Raw genomic sequence first — 22,493 nt, forward strand, 5'->3', positions numbered from 1 at the left:
TTACAAGGCTTCATTGCCGATTTCAACATGTTCCATAATGCTATTTTCGTAGTTGGATACCGATATCGTGTGCTTTTATGTTCGTCAGCACATGTTGCTGCCACAGACCACACAATTCATGTACTCCGTCTGACCTCAGAAACTTGTAGCAAAGCAAACCCCATTCACAAAAAAGAAATCAATAACCTTGACAGCCTCCTGCCAATTATTATCAACAGAAACAAAAAATCTCAATCCAAAGTATAAATCACAAAACATTTTCCCTTGAACCAGGTTCAGAATACCATAGCCCAGCACCACCCTTCCCGAAGCAGTGATAACCAAAGCATAAGCAATAAAACAACTTGTTCAACTAAAATCCACAATGCACAAATAATACTAAACAAGAGTCCATGAACACAGAAATTCTCTTTCTGACATCATGTTTCGAGAAAAAAAGAAAGAACACTCTTAAGGCAAGATGGTTCATAGCTGGGCCGCATGGACTCATACTAAACAAAAGCTTCTTAAAAACATCTAGGATTAATTTCTAGAAGGAAATTTGACATGAGGAACTTGAAATACAATCAGCCTACACTTAATCCCAGCCCGAGGGAGCCGGTGGGGCAGCCTCCCAACCAGAGGGCACAACAGGAGGAACACCTTCCGTAGGCAGAGCTGGATCTGGAGCTGCAGCTGCATCCCATCCATCAGCAGGAACAGGAGCTGTTCATTAGACAGAAAGCGGAAAAAAAAGAGAGAGAAAGTTCTTAGAACAAATATGAACAGCTCAACGATGCAACCAACCATGTCCCCAGACAGCAAGGAAAATGATAGGAGATAATGCAACATGACTTTCACATGGCGCATGACCATCATACAGATTCAGCAATAAACCAGTACATTACCTGCATCTAATTACACGTCGAGTGGGGACAGCAAACAACAAAAACAATTCCATAAGGGGCTGCAACACTAAAATATTGCTCTGCAGAACAACTCTTATTTCATGACAGGAAAAAAAATGTTAAGGAGCTTTTACTCAGCCGCATTGTTGTTTCTGCTAGGCTTAGTATAGGGAACATAAAGGATCAATATCATCTCACGAAGTAGGCAACTCCATCTACAGTGAAACACGGCTGTTCGTATGAAATAAAAAGCTCTTAATAAATCAGGAAGGCCACAAAGACCTGAAAGGGGCAGACATCAACCAAGGTGCATACTTACAACAGAATAAACAGAATGCTAAAATGGTCTCGCCGGAAATATGAAGGGTTAACAGTTTTTAAGAGCATTTGGAGCACGGCACACTTAATACTAGCAGGTATCAATTGTTTTAAGTTGGTGAACACAAATTTCAAGGTAGCTAAAACCATTCTCCATATGCTGGACCACAAGTTCATGCACAGGATAACCATAAAGCTCCATGAACGAGGAAAATCTGGGTAACAAGAATCATGCGAGGAGAAAGAACTGGTGAAATTAGAAGGATGAGAGATTTTGGAAATAGTCCTGACCTTGACTGGCAGGAACAGTGGCAGGTGCAGTTCCCATGTCAGGAACCCACTGTTCAGCAGTCCACTGATCATTGGGTACCACACTGGTGTAATCAGCAATTCCACCATGTTCAGGTGGTGCCAGAGCCTCTTCTTCCTGTTCCTTGGCTTCCTCAGGATCCCTGTAGAAAAATAGATCGACCTGTGCAGACCACCAAACCGGCTAAGAAACTCAAAGATATAATCAGAGAAGCATATCTAACATCACCAAATTAGCCAACCAAAAAAAAGAGTAAATATCATATTTAGAGCAAACGGGGAACTATTTCAAATGAAAAGCTGGAGATTAGAGATCCCAAGGAAATAATGGATCAACCATTTCTTGTTCTGAAAAAACAGAGCGCTGCTTACACTTCGAGACCCTGAAGAGATGCAGAAACTAAAGCTACTTCTAGCTATGTAAAAACCAAAAATGTACACAAAATGATAGGGAAAAGATGATTCCTGCAAATCATAAAAACCTCAATCTGTTTTTTCAGTGATTTGATATGACTATGTAGTTAGCTCTCGACATTAGTTACCAAAAGACTCATTTGAGAAAACTAGGACTAAAACAATGAAAGAAAAGGGGATTTAAGCCCTACTTTCCCAATTCTTCTATCTTTTTTTAATTTTTTTCTAGGAGATTCGAGTTGAGCGGGTTAAAAAAAATCATCATTCTTTCCAATCGGATCAACTATACAGTAGAGTAGTTACTCAAGGACAAAAACCAAGAAGAAGAAGGGGCACAAGAACTGGATTAAGGGAGTCTAATGATGATATTTTCTTAGAGCAAACAATTCTAATCAAGAGAAAAAGTAGAGAGAACGAAACTTAAATGTTGAAAGCAGTTTTTTCATTGAAAGTTACTGATTTCCACTTTTTAACATCTAAGTTGAAAAAATTCATGCCTCATTCTTGTGCACAATTAAAATTGTCCATCTATCGATTTTAAATTGGAGGCTGCATCCAATGGGTGGTTCAATGTGCTATTTATTTGGATGGCTAGTCTTCAATTATTGGGAAAATGTTTACGAAATCAAAGCATGCAGCTACATATATACATGTATATGTGCATTGCCGCATGTATTTAAATCAATCCATAGCATAGATACACATATACAACCATCCATAATCCCGATAAAGTGCACATAGCAATATTGGATTTCATTGGTGACGTAATGCATCTTAACAGCTTTTCAATGTAAAAAAAAAAAAAATGTGCTTCTATTTAGAAATCTCCCTTTAAAGTTTGATCTGATGCTGATTTGGTGTTGGCAATCATATTGATTATATCAAATCTATCATACAGGAGACTGAACTGTCATTGAATTCTAAGGCACAGCAAAACACATTAAAGATGAAGGAGAAGTTGTTCTTACCTCCTTATTCTCTAATTATGAGAATTTCAACATGCTATATAAGTGTAAAATCCAATATAGGCTGCATGGTGGTTCTTGTTTGAGGCCTGAAATATAGCTCAGTCAGCATCCATCCATTGCTCAGCCTGCAGCACAAGCTACAAGCTCAGTTACCACAAAAAAAAAAAAAAAAACCAAATAAATCAAAGCAGAGTCAAAATAGTGGATTGTTTCACTTTAAGAGTTGTCGGCTCCAGAATTTGGTGATGCAAATTTCAAGCGTCTTTGTTGGAAAAGGATTTCTCCTCAAGTATTGGGTGCTGGTAGCTTAACATATTAACCCCCTGTGACATCTTTCAGTAGAAAATAAAAAATATCTAAAGCCCTTGAATTGTAATTTGTACATTGGTGCTTTTCAGCCATCAATCCCACCTCACCACCAATCTTTCCTTTTCTTTTTCTCCATGGCTAGCAAGAACTGACAGTCTGTCAAGGTCCTTGGTATTCTCATGAGTATTGTTAACCATGACACTTCATTTAATATAGGTCAGAAGAGCTTTCGCACAGCTAATGTTTCTGGTAGACATTATTTGTGACTAGGACTTCAGAGATAACTGGAACCAGAGGACCCTAATGAAAATAACATTTCCATTAGCTTGCTTATGGTTAGTATACAGAACAAGTTGAACTTTTGGGTTCATTGAAACAAAAAGGTAATTTCAGTAAGTCAGGTTTGAGTAGTGCAAGGACAAATGTATCTCAACCCTAGACAAAGCAAGCATATCTTCAAGTGGGGCCTCCACCAATAGGGAAAATGAACCTAGTTTCTGACCATGGATCAGATGGCAGTAGCAGCCGATTCCGTAGGAGTCAATTCAAAATTATTGGGGGTTGATACCAGTAACACCAACGAATCAGAAATTAAGGCTCTTTTTGTTTGCCTATTTGAATTATGATGTTCACTGAGGTTATTCAGTAGGATTACTTGTCAAGCCAATGGTACCAAGGTTCCTGAAGGCTGCCTGATATTTATTATTGAGGTTAAGTCCGAATGTTTTGGTCATGTATCTCCATGTCTCGCGTTCTTTGAAGGAATGATCTCCTTCTAGTGAATAGCATTGTGGAGAGAACCTTTATTTGTGAGCATTGCCCTACCAATACTTCAAACACCATTAAACCTATCACAAAACTTCGCAAATGTAAAGGGTAAATTAAATAGGGCGGTTCATAAGTTTAATAAAGTTTCTTTCTTTTCTTTTTCTTTCTTTTTAAGTGAAAGAAGGTTAACCCATCAAAATTTATTAACGCAGAATTTCACACTAAGAATGCAGCATAATGACAGCACCTTGGAGCAAAGACTGATTGGAGATAACATGTAAAGCATGGAAGAGATAGAAGAAAGGAACAACAACTTGCAAGATTTCAAAATTGTGCAGCAAAATATCAAGATGAGACCACCATAAGTATGGATTATTGTTGCAAACAAACAGAATATTTTAGACTTAATGAAGAAATAAAGTAAGAGTTCTTGTTAACATAAGACTACAAACCTCAAGCGGATTCAATCTTTATAAGAATCATACACCTCTCCTACCTTCATCTCAGAATCATCTGCAAGGGAAGAATCATCTATGGTACCATCAATCTCATCATCCTCAAGATTCATAAATGTAGTTTGATTATCAAAGTCACCATCAAATAGAGGACCCTCAACATCAGAGAACTCATTAAAACTCTCAATTCTCTTTCTCCTTCCTCTGTAACCAGTAAACCTCAGGATCTTCTCCTTCCAGAGAACCAAGGGACATTTATCTGCCAACTCAGAACCTTCATATGCTTCTGTCAGAAACACACTGAGACGCTTACCCCTTTCAGATACATAAAATATGCCAAAGTGCTTCAAAAGAAGCCTCATTAGCTTCTGAGGCATTACAAATTCACGTCGAAAGTGCGTGAGGTGGTCAGTAACCAGCCGCTTTTCGATGGTAAAGCTCAATATCTCATGCATGATTGCCACAGCCCTCTTATCAAACTCTTGCGAGCCAGGTGAGAGCCCTTTAGCATCAGCATATGGAGACAAGTGTGACCTCTTCTGAAAATGCTCGATTTTACCGCCATATCTAAAGAGTTTCTTGTAATTCGAAGGAAATTTCATTGGAAAAGGAAGGAAAAGAACTTCAGATTCAGAAGAAATATCGGAGATTGTTCCTGTTGCCATAGCTTTCTTCTCTAGCTCTGTAACAGCCCAAGCGGGATTCCAAGAAACAAGCTGCAAATACTCAGCATCCTCAATTCTTACAACCTTGAAGTGATCTGGAAACATATGGATCCATCGATTTCTGAAATCATAAGGAAGACCAAAATCTCGTCTAAAATGTGCAATTTTATCAACTGAAAGCCTCTTATTCACTGACATCATCAATAACCTTGTAACATACTCAACTGCTTTCTCAGAATGCTCTTCCAATAGCCTAGTCTCTTCTTCCACAAGATCCTCAGCTTCCTTCGTTAGCCCACACCATATCACTCCCTTCTTGTCCCTGTACAGCTCAAACAGCTTTGGGGACTTGCGGATAAAGTGCACGACCTTATGTGGCTTACTCAGATTAATCTGCTGCCGATACTGCTCCAATCTTTTAAGTGGTATCACTTGTTCGGGTTCTCTCTTCAATGCCTCAATCACAACTAACACTTTTGAAGTAACCTTTGACCTCTCTGTGGCTATCTCAAGATCATGCACCCTCTTCTTCTTGCTGCGATCTTGCACCCTTCTACTTTTTGTCATTGTGCGCTTTTGTGAGGCCATGAAGAACCAATGAAAAGACAATCCAGTGCTTTCTCTCAACATGTTACCAGCAGGAATCAGAAACTGTTAAATCAGGAAACAGATCCAATCAGATAAACAGGAAAGAAACAAGAACTGTTTGCCTTCAACATATTTACCAAGCATTTAAGCAATCAAGTAACAAATAATAAGTCGTTGAAAATCGACTGACAATATTGTTGGTATCCTCTATGATTTAAAGGTAGATTAAAAAACACATCCCAAAAAGTCTTCACAAAATGATTTAGTAAGTCCAAAATAAGAAAAATATGCATAGCTTAATATTGCTTAAATATAATGTATATAACCAGTATTACAGATAGTCCATTTAAGCAAGTCAGACATAATTATTTATTTATGTAATTAGCCATAGTGATTGTGTACAACAATAACAAGTATTAGGAAAGTACTTTTGACAATTAAATATTAGTTTCCCAGAAACACAATAAGCAAATAAGTTTATATGAAGATAACAAAGTAAACAGGATAAGATATCACGGCTAATCATCTCAATGTACAGAACCGAGTAAACTTCCATTTTAACTTTTAAATAAAAATATCAGATGTTAATAATCTTCTGAGTTAGTAAACATTTTCAATACTTCTGATGTTCAACATGCCTCCCAAAAAAAGGCACAGAAATATCTATATTTAACAAGAAAACAATAAAAACCCCATAAATTTTCAAACCATGTCTGCATATTGTATAAGAAAAACTCCTGAGTGCCACTCTGTTTATGATGCTCCCTGAGTTTCCGTATTTCCACCACCTCTCCATATTAAACTACTCCCTCATCCAATGTGAGCACGTTAATAAGCAAAGCTGCACTCCAATGCTGCCTCATCAGGCATTCAATGGCGAGTACTCTTACATCCAGTGAGATGTGCATTTGTGCAGGCAGGCAAGCGCCATGCACATGAACAAGCATGTTTGCCCAAATGCATGTGTGCACACACAAAAACACACTTACATTCAATGAAGAGTGCTCTTATATTCAATAATGTGTGCAGGCGGTCAGCTGAGCATCATGCAAATGTACAGCGCATGTGCCCAAACAAAACGCAGACAGACACAATGATATACGTACATTAATATGCATACACATATCACCCATATACACATGCATAAATATATGCATTCAAATGTCCCTGCGTGTGTGAACCATGTTGCACGCATGCATACAAACATGTGTATGCATATTCCCATGTATACAAGCTTCAGATGGCTGACCAAATGATTCCAACACGTTAATGTACTACAATGTACAGCGATCGGCATCACAATGCTCCTAATAACTAAGAAGCATGCTTTCATCTAATTACATTTCCTACATTGCCAAATTTGGAGGATGTATTCAGCAAATTATCTACACCAATAACAAGAACATGCAATTGTTAACTTATGCACGTAAAGCACCAATTTATTACAGAAAATCCAGATTTTCTGTCCCCTAGCACTTTGATACAAGAACCAAAAACACAGATTATCAAGTCTAATCCAACTTAACCTAAAAGTAATTCAAAAGCGCCCTGCTTTACCAAGTAATACTATACTAGAATCCATGCATAATAATGCAACTACAGCAACTAAACGCAAAACGAGCTGAAAGAATTTCCATAAACCCCATCAGAAGATTTCTTAAAAATGCTGTGCAAAACTACAGAATTCCATCACGTTTTACGATATTCATATTTCCAATACCAGTAACTTATTGCTTAGTACTGATTTACCAACCCCACAAACCCATTAAAACCCAAAATGATAACTGGAAAATCAAAGCAATCAAATCGACAAATTTATCCTAACCAATGGGGCAAAACGTAAGTGCCGGGACCGTATAGAATGACATAGGGTTTATCACTTTGCTTAGTTCTAATTTAGCAACCCTACAAGCCCATTAAAACCCAAAATGATAACCGAAAAATCAGAGCAATCAAATCAAAAAATTTAGCCTAACCAATGGGGCAAAACACTAGTGCCGGGACCGTATAAAATGACATAGGGTTTACTTTTGGGGCGACGACAGTGGCGGCCTTCACGGTGAGGCCACGGAAGCTCCTCTGGCCGAGCCCCACCCCGCACGCTCCCACCGAGGAAGGAATCCTAAAAGGCACCAGCGAGAGGCGAAGCCCGTCGAATGACAGCAGGCTCGTCCTCCTCACCACTCCAGATCCAGAGAATCGCACAGCCTCCATCAACGTACGGATCGATGGTCACTGCGAAGAAATTAAACCATAACAAATGCAAAAAAAAAAATCAAATTTTCAGGGGATTTTCGGGAGAAAAATGTGGGAAAAAATAACGAAGAGAAGAACCGTAGAATGGAAATGGGGAAAGCTATGAAGAATATAGGGATTACAGGGAATTCACGAATTGCTGACGCCAGGAGAGCGAGCCACGGAGAGGACAACCCTAGCGAGCCGAATGCCAATGGAGAGAAGATGGCTGGGTTTTATACGAGAGTTTGGTTATAATGTCTGTGGGAACCCATTTTACTAACCTACTCGCTGCGAAAGTACGAAAGGAGGGAGTATTTTATATGTCTGGAAATTAAATTTGATTTCGGCTTATTGGAAGTTTCAGTCGAAGTAAAATGTTCTGGAGGGATAATGTAAAGGGCCAAGCCAAAAGTCCAATTCACCATCGGTACTTGGGTCTGCGTTGACATCCATCAAGAGCACAGCTCTTGAATCTTGATGGATGGTTCCACTGCACTAGTCGGTTTGGCAGCTTGGCTGAGCCATACTAGGGATTGGATTTGCCAGATCCCTATAGCTTTGCATGGTCGAATCATATGTATTTGATCTATGTATTCCCAAAGGGCAGTATAATGGATCAGATGTCAGTAGTAGTGGATTCTGTAGGAGTCAATTCAAATTTATTGGGGGTTCATACCAGTAACACCAACGAATCAGAAATTAAGGCTCCTTATGTTTGCCTATTTGAATTGTGATGTTCGCTGAGGTTATTCAGTAGGATTATTTGGCAAGCTAATGGTACCAAGGTCCCTGAAGGCTGCCTGATATTTATTATTGAGGTTAAGTCCGAACATTTTGGTCATGTATCTCCGTGTCTCATGTTCTTTGAATGAATGATCTCCTTCTAGTCAATAGCATTGTGGAGAGAACCTTTATTTGTGAACACTGCCCTGCCAGTATTTCAAACCTTTTGACCATTAAACCTATTTCAAAACTTTGCAAATGTAAAAGATAACGGTAATTTAAATAGGGCGGTTCATAAGTTTAGTAGAGTTTCTTTCTTTTCTTTTTTCTTTCTTTTAAGTGAAAGAAGGTTAACCCATCAAAATTTATTAACACAGAATTTCACATTAAGAATGCAGCATAATGACAGCACCTTGGAGCAAAGACTGATTGGAGATGACATGTAAAGCATGGAAAAGATAGAAGAAAGGAGCAACAACTTGCAAGATTTCAAAATTGTGCCGCAAAATATCAAGATGAGACCACCATAAGTATGGATTATTGTTGCAAACAAACAGAATATTCTAGACTTAATCAAGAAATACAGTAAGAGTTCCTTTTAACATAAGGCTACAAACCTCAAGTGGATCCAATCTTTATAAGAATCATACACCTCTCCTACCTTCATCTCAGAATCATCTGCAAGGGAAGAATCGTCTATGGTACCATCAATCTCATCATCCTCAAGATTCATAAATGTAGTTTGATTATCAAAGTCACCATCAAATAGAGCACCCTCAACATCAGAGAACTCATTAAAACTCTCAATTCTCTTTCTCCTTCCTCTGTAACCAGTAAGCCTCAGGATCTTCTCCTTCCAGAGAACCAAGGGACATTTATCAGCCAACTCAGAACCTTCATATGCTTCTGTCAGAAACACACTGAGATGCTTACCCCTTTTGGATACATAAAATATGCCAAAGTGCTTCAAAAGAAGCCTCATTAGCTTCTGAGGCATTACAAATTCACGTCGAATACCATAGCCCACCACCACCCTTCCCGAAGCAGTGATAACCAAAGCATAAGCAATAACACAGCTTGTTCAACTAAAATCCATAATGCACAAATAATATTAAACAAGAGGCCATGAACGTAGAAATTTTCTTTCTGCCATTATGTTTCAAGATTGAAAAAGACTAAAAAAAGAAAGAACACTCTGAAGGCAAGATGGTTCATAGCTGGGCTGTATAGACTCATACTAAACAAAAGCTTCTTAAAAATATCTAAGATGAAATTCTAGAAGGAAATTTGACATGAGGAACTTGAAATGCAATCAGCCTACACTTAATCCCAGCCTGAGGGAGCTGGTGGGGCAGCCTCCCAACCAGAGGGCACAACAGGAGGAACACCTTCCGTAGGCAGAGCTGGATCTGGGGCTGCAGCTGCATCCCATCCATCAGCAGGAACAGGAGCTGTTCATTAGACAGAAAGCGGAAAAAAAAGAGAGAGAAAGTTCTTAGAACAAATATGAACAGCTCAACGATGCAACCAACCATGTCCCCAGACAGCAAGGAAAATGATAGGAGATAATGCAACATGACTTTCACATGGCGCATGACCATCATACAGATTCAGCAATAAACCAGTACATTACCTGCATCTAATTACACGTCGAGTGGGGACAGCAAACAACAAAAACAATTCCATAAGGGGCTGCAACACTAAAATATTGCTCTGCAGAACAACTCTTATTTCATGACAGGAAAAAAAATGTTAAGGAGCTTTTACTCAGCCGCATTGTTGTTTCTGCTAGGCTTACTATATGGAACATAAAGGATCAATATCATCTCATGAAGTAGGCAACTCCATCTACAGTGAAACAAGGCTGTTCGTAGTGCTCTATGAAATAAAAAGCTCTTAATAACTCAGGAAGGCCACAAAGACCTGAAAGGGGCAGACATCAAACAAGGTGCATACTTACAACAGAATAAACAGAATGCTAAAATGGTCTCGCCGGAAATATGAAGGGTTAACGGTTTTTAAGAGCATTTGGAGCACGGCACACTTAATACTAGCAGGTATCAATTGTTTTAAGTTGGTGAACACAAATTTCAAGGTAGCTACAACCATTCTCCATATGCTGGACCACAAGTTCATGCACAGGATAACCATAAAGCTCCATGAACGAGGAAAATCTGGGTAACAAGAATCATGCGAGGAGAAAGAACTGGTGAAATTAGAAGGATGAGAGATTTTGGAAATAGTCCTGACCTTGACTGGCAGGAACAGTGGCAGGTGCAGTTCCCATGTCAGGAACCCACTGTTCAGCAGTCCACTGATCATTGGGTACCACACTGGTGTAATCAGCAATTCCACCATGTTCAGGTGGCGCCAGAGCCTCTTCTTCCTGTTCCTTGGCTTCCTCAGGATCCCTGTAGAAAAATAGATCGACCTGTGCAGACCACCAAACTAACTAAGAAACTCAAAGATATAATCAGAGAAGCATATCTAACATCATCAAATTAGCAAACCAGAAAAAAGAGTAAATATCATATTTCGAGCAAACGGGGAACTATTTCAAATGAAAAGCTGGAGATTAGATAACCCAAGGAAATAATGGATCAACCATTTCTTGTTCTGTAAAAACAGAGCGCTGCTTACACTTCCAGACCCTGAAGAGATGCAGAAACTAAAGCTACTTCTAGCTATGCAAAAACCAAAAATGTACACAAAATGATAGGGAAAAGATGATTCCTGCAAATCATAAAAACCTCGATCTGTTTTTTCAGTGATTTGATATGACTATGTAGTTAGCTCTCGACATTTGTTACCAAAAGACTCATTTGAGAAAACTGGGACTAAAACAATGTATAGCCTATCGAAATGCTTCTCCTCCAGATGATTAATTGATAATGCTTCAAAGCGAAGAGAAAACAATTAGAAGCACACAAGTCAATAATCTCTTACCATCACTTCCCATTTGTGCCCAGGAGCAATAGTGCCACGCATCTGGAGAACCATCCTAGCCAACAACCAGAAGAGGCAGCCAATACTGGACTTCCCTTTGTTGTTTGCAGGAATTCCAATATCAACATATCGCATTGGAGAATCAGTGTCACAAAAGGCAATGGTTGGAATATTTCCCAGAGCAGATTCCTTGATAGGCTGCAGGTAGTATGAATAGAAGGAATTAATAATCCATTTCCTTGGCCAGTAATAAAATCACACCTTTGTTACTGATAAATTCACCTGATGATCGGTTCTAGGATCAGTGAGGATGAGAAGCCGTGGCTCACTAAAGGATGTCTGAAGCTGATTGGTGAAGGTTCCAGGGGTGTGCCTCCCAGCAATAGCATGAGCACCTGTGTACTGAGCAAACTTCAAAACAGCTCTTTGACCATATGGCCTTGCAGATTGGACAATAATATCCTGAGGATTTTCAATCGCAACGATGACCCTAGCTGCTAGCTGAAGTTTCTCCCAAGTTTTACCAAGGTTGATGATAAAGATACCTGAAAAATTAAGACTACATGAGTTTCAGAAACCACTCGCTGATGTAGGAAGTCAAAAGGTGCAAATAGTTAATAGAGAGAGATAGAACAAGACAGCAACTAATTATTATAACCACAGTACAATTATGAGTAGTAATTGAAAATACATATATATCAAATTTATAATAAAAAACACTACTTTTATATGGAACTCATCTAGATTTAAGAATCCCAAAGCATAACAGTTGTGGAAGCAGCTCAGATCCACAAAGTTGCAGAAAGCTATACAAATCCAACCGACTGAACAACATTTAGCAATCTGGCCTCTTTTATCTTCTAAAAATAGATATGAATAGATATGGCTTGTTTTAGAAATGCACTGATAGTGTTTAGCTTTTCAAAGATTTAAGCAATGATACTGATGAAAGTATTGCCATAACCTAGGATAAAGGGTTACTGGTGTTAGCAAACCACACACCTACCATTCCAAAATCTCAATTCTTAAAGCAGTCCTACCAAAAACTGCCCTCAACTTCATGATAACAGGTACAGTGACCTTTGCAGTTGGCAGATCTGGCAACTTTAACACTGTTTTGGTGCTTAATTATAACACGACCCATCTAAAACCAAATTCACAAAAGCTTTATTCCAACTACTTGTAGTTGGTGGTATACATCCTTCCACATGATTCATTCCAATACATAGAGAGTTAAATGATTGTCCATTGTTACCGTAAAGATTTTATGGACAATCTTTCCTCAACTTCCATCAACGGCCCCTCCAATTATGCATATACTCTGTGGTCCGAAACATTGAATAACAATAAGACGTGTGGCAATCATTTCTAGCAGGTAGGAATAGTACTATTTTCTATCGTTAACTGCAGATTTTGCCCCAGGCCACCACAGGATTCTCATATATTCTGTGCTTATCTTATGTGCGATGACCTTATCAATCATCTGACGTCTTTGTCCATAAAACATGGAATCATATTATTATCCAACAAAAATTCTCCTTGCATACATGAAAGTCGCCAAAAATTCTCCAGGAATACAGGAAAAGACCTATTTCTTTTCATCGAAGAAATTTTTTCAGGAGCTTACAGCAGTTCGACAAGATAATCATCCATTCTTGTATATGATAAAGTCATATTTCAACAGTTTGAAAATATATACAGAAAAATATGACAAAATAACAAATAACAGGAAGAACTACATGAAACATGTCATAGAAGAAAAACAACACGAATCACAAACGGAAAAAAATATACGATTTATCCCCACAAAATCACGGGTAGTCTGTCCCTACCCGAGAGAGGTTATCAGAAACTCTAAGCCAACAAAAATAAAAGAAAATAAGAGAAAGCGACATCAACAGTTATATCAAGGCACGGTAAGAAAATATCTAACACTTCGCGAGCCATGACTTACAAATTTCCGTTTATCTAGCAGAATCTGATCAAACAAGCGTCAGAATTTTTTTTTAAAAAAAAGAAAGTAAGATTGAACTTAAGCAGCCCAAAAACACTAAAAGGCTTGCAGCTAACCAAACATTATAACCATTAACAAAATCGAAACTTTTGCTGAATTCTTTACTAACCTCATCCGTAAAACTTGAATATAACTTAAAATAACTGATAAACTTATTTATGAAGACTTCATCCTACAATCTTTTCTCATCGGAAGCAATAACGCCATAAACCTACAGATCTAGGAGATAGGAAACAGAATTCTAAGGTCTAGGGTTGGGGCCTGGATACCGTCGGATCTTCGCTTAAAGACGTAGCGCTCCATCTGGAAGTCGCAGTTCTTGGTGCCGAGATGGACTTCGGCGGCGAGCATCATCTGGATGTCCTGCTCCTTCTGAGAGAGCATCCGAGTCGTCGCCATGGCTGGAAGAGTCCCCTGGAGGCCGAGCTCGAGGGCTATGGTTTTGGAGTAGAGGGAGAAGGGGATCCCAGAAACCCTAGCCTCGCTTTTTATTATTATTATTATTTTCAATCCACAGGCGACGATGGAGGAGCCGCGGGAGAAAGGAGGGAGGGGCTCTTATTCTGTGCTCTCAGAACCCTAGTGTCCGTAGTAAAATGACTGGAATGCCCCCTTGGAAGAGCGGGCCAGGTTTGCCCGATGGATCGGTGAACCAGGCGGAGAAATTGGTTCGGGCCGGTTTGAGCGATTGGGTCAGACCGCTTTGAAGAAGATGTTTATATTTTGCATAGTTTCTAACTAATTGATTCTTATTACGTCTTCTTATTTTCTTGTCTGAGCAAAATCTAGTATGGATTGGAATAGTATATTTGTATTTCTTAATTAGTGGACCATTCACTGCATCAATGAAGACTACATCAGCTTAAATTTAGTTTTACATTATTAACAAGGAAAAGAGAAATCACTCAGCCCATATTGCATAGAATTACTGTGTTTAGGACGAGCAAATTAGAAAACCAAACCAGTTACTTTGAACTCATCGATGCTTTTTATTTAGGCATTCGTCAATTGAGAATGAGAGTTAGTCATCTTAACAACTACGTACACGGTACTAATGGGTAGTCCTTACCGTCTTTCTACAATCTCCGGTTGGAAATCCCTCATTACATTAGAACTGCACCTCAACAGCGAAAGACTTATGCCATTCTCCCTCTGCCTCATGAAGCTTTTCACACTCACTCCATGCATTTTAACCAGCTCACTAACGTCAATTGAAGATCCAATCGAGTTTCCAATCTTAACACTGACCGAACTCATTTTGAATTTTGAGTTTCCATATTGCCCTAGCCTAGACTTCCGAGACAAGCAACTAATTGGAAAGCCTTGATTTAGACACTCTGATTTTACATCTACAATTTCATGATTACATGATTCTGGGCAGAGCCAACATAAAGGTTTGCAAATTGAGGTCCAGTCAGCAAAGCAACCCAAAGACCAGTAAGCACATGATCCCGTCAACGATGAAGACGAACGCTCACAGGCAAGGTTTAATTCCAATTATGAACTCTTAAAAGCTTTGAATCAGCCACTTTGTTTTCTGGTTTTTTTTTTTTTTGGGCTCTTCGTGACGCAGCCAGTTTAAAAGAAGTCCGGGTTACAGCAGTTTGTGTACCACATTACACGCACATCGTGATGCCTCGTTTGTATTCATCTCGCATGCATTAGCAATTGTAGGAAACGCCACAACAGCATATCTTGCAAAGTAGGAGCCTGCGGGTTTCGGAGGCTCCAATATTTGATACGAGAGCAAAAAATCTCAGAAAAATAAGTCTCGAATTATCCCGATACTAGCGATGCACCAAATCAGATATAGTCTTTCATCACCATGGCATACAACAAGGACGTGCATGAAAAAGGGAAGTCTCATAACCTGTATGATGCATTGGGTCACAAGCAAGCAACATCCCTGCAGGCAGAAACAACACTTCCTGCATGCTCATCAAAATCCAACATACTAACATATCCTTGATCGCTCATATTGAGGATGATGGACTTGGCTTATATTCTGTTCAAAACAACATCTAAATTCTCCTATAAGCCAAAATTGCAGAGCAAAGCAACTGTACCATTACATCGGACAGGTCCTCGATATACCTGGATTCTGCATCGGCTTCAAGTGGCATTGAATCCTAACCATCTTTTCAACTTAGGATGGGGAAGATGCGGGTAACATGCTCAAACGGGATGCTGTCCACTGTGTTCTTCTTCAGCTCTGGGTGGTTGTACTCGTTGCGGGGGAGGACGATAAGCTGGGAGCGGCCATGACCCTTCTCGAGGGCCCAGCCACTGTTGGCCACCTGGTACTCCAGAAACTTGTCCAGGGAGAGACCTTCAATGTTGATGGCCTGCTCGGACATGAAATGGCTTCTAAGAACAAGAACTTGAACAGACAGCAAAATGACACCTGAAATCATTTGTCTAGGCAGTTTTCTGTGCTTTAGCTTTCGGAGAAAAAGAAATATTTTCTACTGGCGTTAGGCATTGACTTCCAAATGAAACACTTTTCACGAATTAATTGCTCTCTCTAGGAGTGTGACAATGCGTTTATAATATTTGCATGTAGGATGAGTCAAATGAGTTCAAATTTTAACTGCCAACTCTAATTCACAAATCCATATCATTGCAACATGGTGATGAGATAAGTAGTTGGAGAACCAGGCGACAGGACAGATCACAGAGTCATGCCAGTGATTGCAAATCTAAGGGAGGAGAAAATGGAAGTTCTGATGTTTCCCAAGTTACTGGTTTCACCCCTAGTAATGGATGGAGGTATGGGCATGAAGAGTGGAAGGGTTTGTGTATGCTGAGTCTGGACAATGATCAGCAACCTGTAGTAGGATAGGCCCAAAGTCAAGGGTATATATGGTAAGTTACCCTGAGCACCATGTAGAATGCAACTAATTCTGCAACAACACATAATACATAGCAAGTTCTGCAGAGAAACTATTCAAGGATTAAGACACACAAGGATCATCAAAAAATTGTAATAATCTCTTAACTACACGCCAATATCACAAATCTGACAAAATTGGAAAAAGATTCAAAATGAAAGACTACAGTGGTGTCTAGCATATCATTAGCTCCAACAATGATTAATATTGATAAGCAGAGGATTAGTGGATAAAAGGACTAGAAAACCATCAATACTGAATTATTCTTAGGCCTTAGCGGAGCCAACTGAATCTAAAAGTTCACAATGATGCAGTCAGACATAAGCTGAGCTAGCCCTTAGCATTTTGAACATATATTCACTTTACCAAACAACAAACAAAAAGCAAAATTTAGGCCCTTTACTATTCTGCAGTAAATTTTGACCTACAACTCAGAGTATCGAAGCAATGCTCAACATCAGTTGCCTTGTTAGTATGCTTCTGCAAATCACATAGCATATGGAACAACAATCTATGCCCAAGCATAAAGTTATTAAAATTGGTTCATCACAAGATCTGCTGAACCGGTCCGTACCGGCCCGCCCTGAAATCCGGTACCGGATCAGCGTGGAATCCGGTACCGGCAGCTTATCGTTGGAGAATCGGTATGTAACCGGTACGGAATCAGCGTGGAATCTAGAACCGATAGCATATCGGCGGTACCGGGCCGGGCCGCCACCGGTCTGCCGACCGACACCAGTACGGCGGATCTTGGTTCATCATTCACCAAACACATTCAAGCCAAATATAGCAAAGAAAAAAGATGAAGAACAAAGCAATCTTACCTCTGCAAGTACAGGCCTGGGTACTTTCTGGTATGTTAAGGAAAGGACGTGAATTGCATAAGCTTGGATTGCTTGCTCGAAACCTGTGCCATATTTATTTAAGTCAAAATAACTTAACCATGATATAGATACACATGTGCGCGTGCGCACTCCACACACGCATAGAGGAAGGAAAGGAGGGAGTAATTTTTCTATATGTTAGCAAAATGAGACAAAAGCTTAAGATGTGTTCTTGAGCTTGGTTAAAAAGATCCCGGCAGAAAGATGCCTGCTAGATCCTTCACCAACAAGCTAGAAAATCCAAAAGGAATATCTTTTCCCAGATCAACTTCCCCAATCCGGTAAAATATTGGCCCATGGCCAAATAACTAGCCAGTTTGCTCGATTGACAGCTTCATATGAAGTTTGGATTAGTTAAAAATTTTGTTAGTGAGCGAGTGTCTACAGGGATAAGCTCCCAAATATCACATGTTGTTCAAGCTTTCTGTCAGCCCATAAACATCAAGAAAAGGTGCTCTCCTATGATGACCTGTGCCAAAAGTTTCTGTTACAAAAATTGGGTGTACAGGATGGTTTTTATAAGCTTTCCATTTTAAGGATACAAAGCATTTACAAAGGAATATAAGGGTACATATTTCTTCAGAAGGCAGTTCGGATCATATCAAAGATATGAAGGATAGAATACATACATAAAAGTTCAGGAAAGTAGTTCAAGTTCTCTGAAGGATAACTACTCTGGAACTAGTTGAACTCTTAAAACCATAACTCAAGGGGCATTTCAAGAGAGTCGTTGAAATTTAAACGAAGCAGAATCTCCATAATATATGGTTTCAGGCAACTTAAAGATAGTTCCATTCATATTTGTTATTGATATATATGCCTGATTACCAGCTCACTATACAAAGTTCATTTGAGCTGAGACTCATAATTATAAAGAATTAAGGGGGAAAGGACAAAAATAGGACAAATAACTAACTGAACACTAATTGAAAGTTGAAATTAATCATGTCTGAGAAGCAATAAACCCCACTCTTCAAAAGAAATGCATGCAAAAAAGAAAGAAAGAAAAGAAAGAAAGGAAAAAGTGAGAGGCGAGATGAGATATGCTGAACAACATTTTACTAGTAGCAAGCTTGTTAACATATGAGGATGGATCGGGAACATTTCGATCTCTTTACCTGGAACAACTTCAAGTACGCTGCGATTCTTCCCAGCTTCATCCCAAAATTGACGAAATCTTGCAGTCTGTAGTCATCAAAAGGATTTTAGATTAGCATCGTTCATTCTGAACATAAACAAAAATCAGAATTAGCACTGATACATACCTCTAGATAGTGAGAAAGAACAATCAGTGTCTTGAACTGCTCCTCCATTTGCTGTCCAGAGGCAGAAAGGAAAAGAAGAGAAGATTAGAATGATAAGATTTTTACTTCCAATAATCATCAAAAGTCTGAAAGCACAGTAATCGTGAGGAGTGAACAATTGGATCTCAAAGTGGAGTTATTTAGCGGTAAACTAATCTAGGTAATGTAACATGGACCACTGAATATCAAACAAGAATAGAGGGCTAAACCCAGCCAAAACTTGCCCATCAAGCTATCTGCAATAGAAGATATCTAACCTCAAGCAACAATGTCAGCTACAAAGGTGGGGTGCTAAAGATCTGAGGGATTGCCAAATAAAATTAACCATTTGATTGTAAAGGAATACATCTTTTCCATTCTCTAATTAGGATTTACCATTATCAAAGTACTTGTCACTAGAATGATGCGTGTATATCCAAAAACTTCATATGTGCATGCACAACCTCATTAGCATCATTCATTTCTTTTTGCATGAAACTCTCATGCACAGATTTCATTTTCAAGAACACTGTTAATTATGACTGACAAGAGCTCACCTTTCTCCAGACAGGTTCATGCAATAGGGATATATACACAGATGCACTGCCAAAAAAAGGGTTACATACCACTTGTTCAGGAATCAGGAAGAGACAAAGGTTAAAATCTGGTGCTGGCATTGCCATGAGAGCCTGTTAAAAGATGAAAAGGTAAATGATGATATTGCCATGAGATGTGGCAAAGCATGGAATAGAACTTGTTCAAAATTAATTAATATCCTGCTTCCATATGTTAATTTTGGAGTTAACCAAACCTTGATCAAAATCCGAACTACAATTGGAATGCTCATCCGTTCGGGCTCAAACTACAAAAGAAAATAATGTCAGTAGAGGAAAATTATTCTTATATTTACAAGCACATATTCGATAGATAAGGAAATGGGTATAAATAACCTGATAAAGCCGAAGGAGGCAAAGATTTGCATCCAAACTGTATGTTTGAGATGAAACCTGCAACGTGAAGCAATCAAGGAAAAACTTGTAAACATGTACAAGGAATCCTAATGCAAAATTAAAAAGAAAGAAAAATGAAAGAAAGAAATGAAAAAGTGCAACATATAAGCAGCAAGCTTAGTCAGAATTCACAATTGGTTCAGATTCCGGATTCTAAAATTAGGGAAACATAATATACAAGTAACTCTAGCTCAAGTTTAACAGAAAGAATTGTTAAAAAACTCTATTATTTGAAATTGGAAATACAAGAGACGTCATAAATCCTTTCTATTAAATAATATCTTTAACCAAGGGAAAGGGTGGCTTGCTAGCTGAATGCATGCTTATAAACTAAACGCCTGCAATGATGAGCATGACAGTAGGTGCACATCATAAACAAGCAAGAAAGAAAATATATATGAGTGTGGTTTAGGTCTTCAATGAAGTGGAAAGCCAGGCTCAAAGTGGCTGTCCAATAGTTTTAAAGCATACCCCTTTCATATGTGATGGAAAACACATATCTCAAAATCCACCATGCATAGCAAGCAGGCCGAAAGTGAAATTAAGTTTCCACTTTGCAGCAGATGATCGCATCCAAAATATATACCTGACTATTTAAATCTGATGAAGTTAGCCCCTTATTCCTCTTTACAAATATTAAACCTTCTTCCAAATTAGGAGAGGCAGAAAAGACCCATATGTGCTTTCATAAACCATAGTGCATAAATGAGGTCAATGAATAAAGTGCTTCATGGCATTGATGGCTAACATTCAGTAAAAACAAACTTAAATACTATCAAATATCACAACAATTGTGAAGCAAGACATCTGACTTTGACTACTGTGAGGTTGGTTTTATTAAACAAACAAGATGGTATCAGAAATTCAATATATTGTTGCAGAAAACAGCAACATTGTGCCTAAAAGAAAGTTACAGAATCAACTTAAAGTCTAGACTTTGTGGAATCATGTTGAATGTAATATTCAGCAAATTAAGAATTCCAAACAACATATTTCACAGGCTATCAAGTTGCTCCATCTAAGAAAAGGCATGAAACAATATGTTCTTGAATCTAGAAGAGATTCATGCTGCTTCAAAATCATTAGCAAAATACACATTTGGGCAGGAACAGATAAATGGATCGACATTTAATCATAAAAAGGCCTGATATGGCCTAAATTCATGGTAACGATTTATAGAAACTTGCAAGTTAAGGAGGGTCAATTTGGCATTGCTAGGTGAGCAATACTGGAAATTTGGTTGCTTGGACAACTCAAGGCTTATCATTGCTATCAAACGCTAGGTATTGGGCAAATGAGCACAAAGAAATTTAACTATTTTGCCAGGATTAAAGCTCCAGAACAGTCTGCAACCATAGAGAAGCCTATGCCATAGTTCATGGAGCCAGCCTCCTAATCAGGCATCCTAAGTTCATGGAGACAAAACTTTCAATTCTATTTGATAGTTCATGGAGCCAGCCTCCTAATCAGGCATCCTAAGTTCAACTTAAGGGTCTCTAAAGAGAGTGAAACGCCCAATCCACCTTGAGCTTTCCCTGATTGGTACAATGTGTTTCTAATGTAATGAGGACATGAAACATTGTTGGAGGTTTCACCAAGCCAAATGCCAAGCTAGAGAAAACTATTTAACAACAGAAATTCATATAATTGGTTTTCTATAAATATTATTTTCATATAATCACTGTAATGAAGATCCTTCACTGAAGAAACTCGAAGCCGATCGACCAGCAATCACGCAAATGAATAAGGCTATCATCTTCGCAATTAAATAAATAAAAATAGCGAAATTTGAAATCCAAAAGCTTAAAAGATCCGATTGTAACAGCATCACTCCAAAGAACATTTCCCGGCAATCAATATAGCAAAGTAAAACAAAACTAAAAATCCATATTTCTTCAAACAAACTACAGAGTTCAACATTTCCCCGATAAACGCTCGATATTGGGTAGGAGATCAAGAGATTAATTAAGAGAAGCTCACCTGCTCATTGACGTAGTTCTCGAGATCGGTGAGGATGTCGGGGTTGTAGGGGTTCACGGCGACGAGCTGCTCCACCGTGTACGAGACCTGCTGCTGCTGGGATTCTCGTTCTCTCACCATCTCTCGATCGAAACCCTAGATCAAAAACCCTAAAAGCCCTAGACGAGAGAGAGATCTGGGGCGAGACCGGAGAACTGGGGGAAGAATTGAAGAAACCCTAACCCTGACCCTGATCTTGCAAGAGACCGGTGCCTCGACGAGCAAAGGGATATATACCCGAGTGGACCGCAGATCAGATGATCCTGGCCGTTGGATTTATGGGTCCCATTCTATGGCAGTCTCATTTCCGAGGGACTACTGATCGAAAAGCCTGGATTGACTGCCAGAAGGAGTGGATGTCCCACGTGCAACCGAAATCCATGCAGGGACCTGATCCGCGCCGTTCGTCGTGTCGATAGAAACAATCGCATCCATCTATTCGTGGCGTCGCACAAGGTGGAGTCATTCAAGATCCATTAGCCTGGCGATGGCGAGGCCCTTTAGCCTAGAGGAAGTTCAAGACAGCAACATGAAAACCTTAATTCATACTAACTTGATCCAGTATTAGGTCAAGACCTCCGAATCCATATCTAGCCATAGGTCATTTCGAGTCACCTCTTTAATTCTAAAACTTATTTATTTTGCAAGATTTAATCTCTAATAAATCTAACTTAATGCAGCAAATACAATCCTTACCGTTCTTATTAGCTAATTTTTAAAATAATTAAGCAACTAGTATTATAAAAAAAAAATCGGCCACTCTAAAATTTTCATTCAAGACCATGACTCAAACCGACCTAAATA

At 39.0% G+C, this 22,493-nt stretch overlaps 3 protein-coding genes across 7 annotated transcripts; all 3 read right to left on the minus strand.

Moving 5' to 3' along the window:
• Window positions 1-230: 230 nt before the first annotated feature.
• On the minus strand, window positions 231-8,167 carry LOC103702381 (protein WHAT'S THIS FACTOR 1 homolog, chloroplastic-like). 5 transcript variants are annotated; one of them, XM_039127190.1, is made up of 6 exons: window positions 8,060-8,167; window positions 7,710-7,916; window positions 4,470-5,744; window positions 2,897-2,982; window positions 1,497-1,657; window positions 231-705 (listed from the first exon to the last, which is right to left on the minus strand). In XM_039127190.1, exons 2-4 carry the CDS (start codon window positions 7,893-7,895, stop codon window positions 2,923-2,925), a joined length of 1,521 nt encoding a protein of 506 aa, XP_038983118.1. In that variant the 5' UTR covers window positions 7,896-7,916; window positions 8,060-8,167; the 3' UTR covers window positions 231-705; window positions 1,497-1,657; window positions 2,897-2,922. The 5 variants fall into 5 exon arrangements, with proteins under 5 accessions (XP_038983118.1, XP_038983117.1, XP_038983121.1 ...); XM_039127189.1 differs by having other exon boundaries at window positions 1,497-1,677; XM_039127193.1 differs by having other exon boundaries at window positions 1,497-1,677; window positions 2,897-3,021.
• Window positions 8,168-9,728: 1,561 nt separating this feature from the next.
• Window positions 9,729-14,146, minus strand: LOC103702376 (40S ribosomal protein SA-like). The gene is made up of 5 exons (XM_008784788.4): window positions 13,872-14,146; window positions 11,871-12,133; window positions 11,589-11,786; window positions 10,893-11,073; window positions 9,729-10,093 (listed from the first exon to the last, which is right to left on the minus strand). Exons 1-5 carry the CDS (start codon window positions 13,999-14,001, stop codon window positions 9,966-9,968), a joined length of 900 nt encoding a protein of 299 aa, XP_008783010.2. The 5' UTR covers window positions 14,002-14,146; the 3' UTR covers window positions 9,729-9,965.
• Window positions 14,147-15,396: 1,250 nt separating this feature from the next.
• LOC103702423 (eukaryotic translation initiation factor 3 subunit K) lies at window positions 15,397-21,900 on the minus strand. The gene is made up of 8 exons (XM_008784866.4): window positions 21,651-21,900; window positions 19,611-19,667; window positions 19,472-19,522; window positions 19,287-19,349; window positions 18,643-18,693; window positions 18,496-18,562; window positions 17,318-17,400; window positions 15,397-15,947 (listed from the first exon to the last, which is right to left on the minus strand). Exons 1-8 carry the CDS (start codon window positions 21,768-21,770, stop codon window positions 15,744-15,746), a joined length of 696 nt encoding a protein of 231 aa, XP_008783088.2. The 5' UTR covers window positions 21,771-21,900; the 3' UTR covers window positions 15,397-15,743.
• Between the last annotated feature and the right edge of the window lie 593 nt (window positions 21,901-22,493).

The sequence above is a fragment of the Phoenix dactylifera genome, chromosome 6 (genome assembly GCF_009389715.1).
Source record: "Phoenix dactylifera cultivar Barhee BC4 chromosome 6, palm_55x_up_171113_PBpolish2nd_filt_p, whole genome shotgun sequence".
In the NCBI taxonomy this organism is placed as follows: Eukaryota; Viridiplantae; Streptophyta; class Magnoliopsida; order Arecales; family Arecaceae; genus Phoenix; species Phoenix dactylifera.